Source organism: Octopus sinensis, linkage group LG15, assembly GCF_006345805.1.
Source record: "Octopus sinensis linkage group LG15, ASM634580v1, whole genome shotgun sequence".
NCBI classification, from domain to species: domain Eukaryota; kingdom Metazoa; phylum Mollusca; class Cephalopoda; order Octopoda; family Octopodidae; genus Octopus; species Octopus sinensis.
Genome location: NC_043011.1, coordinates 13,235,690 through 13,241,435, shown reverse-complemented (window position 1 = coordinate 13,241,435; position 5,746 = coordinate 13,235,690). Strand labels below are relative to the sequence as shown.

The 5,746-nt window shown below is 30.2% G+C and overlaps 1 protein-coding gene across 1 annotated transcript in view; it reads left to right on the top strand.

Annotated features, from left to right (window-relative positions):
- Nucleotides 1-392: 392 nt before the first annotated feature.
- LOC115219641 (ras-related protein Rab-8A) overlaps nucleotides 393-5,746 on the top strand; it is a 58,725-nt gene continuing 53,371 nt past the window's right edge. The window contains exon 1 of the mRNA XM_029789802.2: nucleotides 393-557. Coding sequence (XP_029645662.1) covers nucleotides 434-557 — 124 coding nt within the window. The 5' untranslated portion in view covers nucleotides 393-433. The remainder of the gene's footprint in view (nucleotides 558-5,746) is intronic.

Genomic DNA, 5,746 nt, shown 5'->3' with positions numbered 1-5,746 from the left:
AAAGCCAAGAGAAAAAGATGTTTAATAAGCACATTCTACGAGTATACGAAGTTTAAAAGTGTTTAGTAACATGGGAATTATTTAAAAAAACTGCCGTTCAAACCGAAAAGATCCCAACTTAGTTCTATTACTAATTAAGAAAAAAAATGTTATAGTCTGAAGAGATAAGTGATAATTAATGCCGGTAAAAAAAATCAATAGGATAAACTGTAAGAGGCCTGTCCGAAACGTTCAAACTCATATTACAAAACACAAACGAAGTGATCTTATTTTACAAAGTCACTTAATTTTTCCTCTTTTTAAAGTGCCAATTACCAAATTATTCTACGAGAATGAACACCAGAAGTGAGCGGAAGTGACGTAAATTGAACGTCAGCTATTATGTAAATTAGGGTGTTTCCTGAGCAGACGCAGCCATTGAAGCATTGGCAAGATGGCGAAGACTTACGATTACTTATTCAAGCTGCTACTTATAGGAGATTCAGGAGTAGGCAAAACTTGTGTATTGTTTCGATTCTCTGAAGACGCCTTTAATACCACGTTTATTTCAACTATAGGTAAGTACACGATAATCGGTCGATTATTTCTTTTTTCCTTTATAAAATGTAATTATCCAGCCGCTTACGGGAGTTTATTTAGCTCTGTTCTGTCATCGCCAACAATTTACTTACTTACATATACAGACGAAAATATAATTAGCAGCGAGTTTACTTGTAAAAAGTTGTCATTATTTATCCGAGTGTTCCTAAAGTAGCTATATGAAAATAATAAAGAAAGAAAGAAATGCCCTGATTAAGTCAATTTCCGATTTTCCCAGTAAGTGTCGGAAGTGAAATTTACAAGTTAAGATGTTATCCTCCCCCATTTACCAGTCGTGTATTTTAAGAAATTGTTTCTGATCAATTATGTTTCCCTTTGTTCCACATTTATTTTCTGGTTCTTGCTGATGTGATAACTCACCATGCAGAATGTGTTACGTTTGTGTTTCGTTTAAGCAAAGAGAAAGTGTTTTTTTTAAAGAAATGCTACTTGTGGTGGGTCTCGACCTGTGGTAAAATTGGGGTGTTTGGTGCGTGATCGTCTATTCCGGCTTCATTTATCGTTTGCTGCTTACAGTATTTTTTATAAAAATTAAGTTCTGAATAATGACTCGATTACTGTTCTCGATTGTCAACATATTCATAGATATCTGAAAACCCATTTTATATACTATCACGGCGCTTAATGCTTATTACAGAATTCTCATTAACTGCCAAACAAGTGCCTGTTGGAAACTTTTTTTTTTGTAATTACCATCGCAGCATACACTTTGTGTGTGTTTATACTCTAAAGTTTGAAATAATTATAATATCGAAAAGTTATTTCACCTCCAGTTAATCGTGATTATTATCAAAGGCGTTCATGGTATGACTATTTATCTATTTTTTTAAGGCACAATGTATCTAGAGTTATGTTATTCAATGTGTCCTTTTCCCCAAACGTGATTTGAAGGCGATTTGGTTTGCAAGCCACTGTGTATTGGTACGTTGTACGGACAAAATATAAGCTTCATATTCATGCTTATATTATGTTTAAAGATTTCAAGAACTGTCTGTAAAAAATATTTCGTTTTAACTCTCTTTAGAAATATTTTAGTCACGATGTTCAATGATAAAAACTTGTTATTCAATTTATTTAGCAGGCCGAAAGTTTTCTTTGTATGTTATATACCACTCCAGTCTATGTGGGTGCACTGTTAAGCCGGCCTTATTTCACTTAGCAGTTAAAGTTATATGTTGTAAACCAGATTTTACTGTTGCCGGAATCTAAGCTAGTGTAAAAAATTAAAAAAGGAAAAAAAAAAAAAGCATCTAATTTAGATGTTGACCTTTTCTTCTCAATTCGAACATTTTTCATTATTCTCATTTGACATAATAAATGACTGAGGTATTAATTATTTTAACTTAATTTGAGTATTGCTTTAAAAGCGAACAATTTCTTTTTTTTACTAATAAGAATTTTAATATAGCTAATTATATTTTTTTATTCTGGTTAGTCTTGGATGTGATGAAAAACTTAATTGAGCCACCGAAGAGACACGTGGGTCTTGCAAGTGAAGTTGATTGACAATCAAGACATTTCCTTGACATCACTCATTCACATATACGTGTGTACGTGTGTGTGTGTGTGTGTTTGATATGTATCAATATGTGTGTGTGGGTTACTGACAGCTTTGCAAGTACTCTTTGAATAGAGATTCGTATTAAACGATATTAAACTGTCACCGATCAGGTGATTTGTGTGTCTATGGGATTTTTACGTCCTTTTCTTTTTTTTTCTTCTCTTTTTATGTATAAAACTTATTTGCAAGTGTAACTGTTTACACGTCACTGCTATATTTTGGACTGCTTGCTTAGAAAAAAATGTTTGAAGATTCTTTTAGTTCAATCATAATTTAAAACGTCTGGATCTATTTGTTTCTCTGTAAACTCTTACCTACGATAATTTACAAGTTCTATATTCCAGTTACCATTTAATCAAATTATAATTATCAGTTATTATTATTTTCAATTGACTACTTTTCAAATTTATTTACTTTTCTAAGAAACGTATCCGAGATATTCTCAAGATTTTACGGTAAAATTACAGATTAACACCCGCACGATGTTAATCTGTAATTTTACCGATTTTACTTGATGAAAATAGTTGGGCCACCGAATGAATGGTTTTATGAAATATTTGTTGAAAAATAGTGCGCTGTATACGAAGTTTATAAAGTTTAATCTGATATATTTCTGAACTGAAAGGATCTTAAATTTTAATCTTTTTTTTTATAACTTTGATTGTGACTGTGTCGAATAATAAATATCTCGTAGCATTCATACTTTCGGATTTAATTTATTAGTTAGAAATAGCAGAATTTTATTACAACCCAAGTTGTAAATAAATGTACTTTAGAGTATGTTGCAAGTCCGTCTGGATGGAAGACTTTTGATATGTATGTTCCAGCCATGACCACTGCGTCTTTTTGTTTAGAACATAGTGTGTACTTTTTCTTTAATAATCAATGTGATTTGAGAGAAGTTGGCTACTACTTTTAGCAGGATGACTAGCAGTTGGTGGCGTTCCGTTGGTTCTAGTTGTTTAAATAGGAAGAACTCGAAAATTGGTTTATTAACTCGGTGTTTTCCTTTATGTAGCTTAATTTTTATCGTTGCTTGCTTCTCATTAATCTATTCAAAAAAATATTTAAAATTGTAACACATGATACATAATCTTTGTTTTAGGCCGTGCTCGAGCATAATTTCTTTTCTGTCTCCTAGTTTTCGCATTTTATACATAACATCCTAAATTAGCAATGCTATTTCAGTTAAAAATTCAATAGCTGACTTACTGCTTTTGTTGTCATTTCAAATAAACTAACAATTAACTTACGTCAAAGCAAGTTTTTATTCTTAAATTAGCACAAGCATTATTGCATGTTTGTAGAGAGATAAAAATCTATAGTTTCTCAGATTTTTTAAAAACCATGTTCAATGGGTGCCTTCCTGACAATGAAGGAGGGGAAGTTCTCAAATTGGAACCGTTAATATGGAATGTAAAAATTAATGTAATAGATAAAAATAGTTGGGCCACCGAATGAATTATTTTATGAAATATTTGTTGAAAAATAGTGCGTTGTATAACGAAGTACTTATAAAGTTTTATCTGATATATTTCTGGACTGAAAGGATCTTAAATTTCGTAGTGTTCGTAATGATAATAGGTTTGTGAGAGAAGGTCACTGCAATATTTTATATACTAATGGTGTAGTTTTTGAAGATAGCTTTCAAACAGAAGTGGCGACATGATTCTGTTAATCTTTGAAATAAGTAGGAAGTTAAATGTTACTAGATTGTTGGTTTTCTGTTAGAATACTAATGTGGTAAGTTGATCAAATAAGCTGACGTTATCAGTGGTCATTGTGAATAGAAAGGTGCGAAGTGTTATCAAGGAGCATTAGTTGGGACGGAGATGATCATAGATAAAAAAAAAAAAAATCAGATAACGGATTCCTGTGGGTTGCTAGAATTTTTGGGGTGTGGTTTGTTTTGTCTGTGTATGTCAGTTGGACCTGAAGTTTCAGATCTTTGAAAATTAGATCATACTTAAACCCGTAAGAAAGCACTTTCCTTAGAGAGTTCCTGAATTGTATGCTACCAAAAAGTTTGTATCCATTCAGTATCACAGCTTTGATTTTACTGATTTTTATCCAGCTGGTAATTACGATTCTAGGAAGCTTCTGATAATAAGGCTTAGCATCTACAATAGTGTATTAATTTTGCTTGCGAAAAGTAATTTTCTTATTTATTATTTGCGTGAGCCTAATTAATGTTTTAATGGAGAAAACAAAGAACACACAATCTTTAGTAAGGGATTCAATTGATATTCAGTTCGGGTTTCAAGCAGATGACCAGATTTTACATAGCAAAAACAAGCATTGTATGTATGTGTGTATACATCTGATGGTGCAGCCATCTGGTTCGCCAGTCCTCAGTCAAATCGTCCAACCCATGGAAAGCGGACGTTAAACGATGATGATGTATATATATATATATATATATTATATATATATATATATGTAATATATATAATATATATATATATATATGTATATATATGTATATATATGTATATATATGTATATATATGTATATATATGTATATATATGTATATATATGTATATATATGTATATATATGTATAGTATTATATGTATTATATGTATATGTATATATATGTATATGTATATATATGCTATGTATGTATATGTATATGTATATATATGCATATGTATGTATATGTATATGTATATATATGCATATGTATGTATATGTATATGTATATATATGCATATGTATGTATATGTATATGTATATATATGCATATGTATGTATATGTATGTATATATATGCATATGTATGTATATGTATGTATATATATGCATATGTATGTATATGTATGTATATATATGCATATGTATGTATATGTATGTATATATATGCATATGTATGTATATGTATGTATATATATGCATATGTATGTATATGTATGTATATATATGCATATGTATGTATATGTATATGTATATATATGCATATGTATGTATATGTATGTATATATATGCATATGTATGTATATGTATGTATATGTATGTATATGTATATATATGCATATGTATGTATATATGTATGTATATGTATATATATGCATATGTATGTATATATGTATGTATATGTATATATATGCATATGTATGTATATATGTATGTATATGTGTATATATGTATGTATATGTATATATGTATATGTATATATATATGTATGTATATGTATATATATATGTATGTATATGTATATATATATGTATGTATATGTATATATATATGTATGTATATGTATATATATATGTATGTATATGTATATATATATGTATGTATATGTATATATATATGTATGTATATGTATATATATATAAATCCTTAAAAAAAATGTTTCAGCCCGAAGGCCGCGGCCATGCTGGGGCACCACCGCTGAATGAGCTACACTAGTTTGTGAATCCACCTCTGATACGTGGCACTTGATCAACAAGGGAGTTCGATGCTGCTGCCCACATCCGTGTCTCCTGTCGTGAGGTAGGTTCATCTAGGACTCCCAACAAGAAGAGATCCAGTTTAGTTTTAAAGAAACCCACATCCACACCATGTAAGTCTCTCAGGCATTTAGGG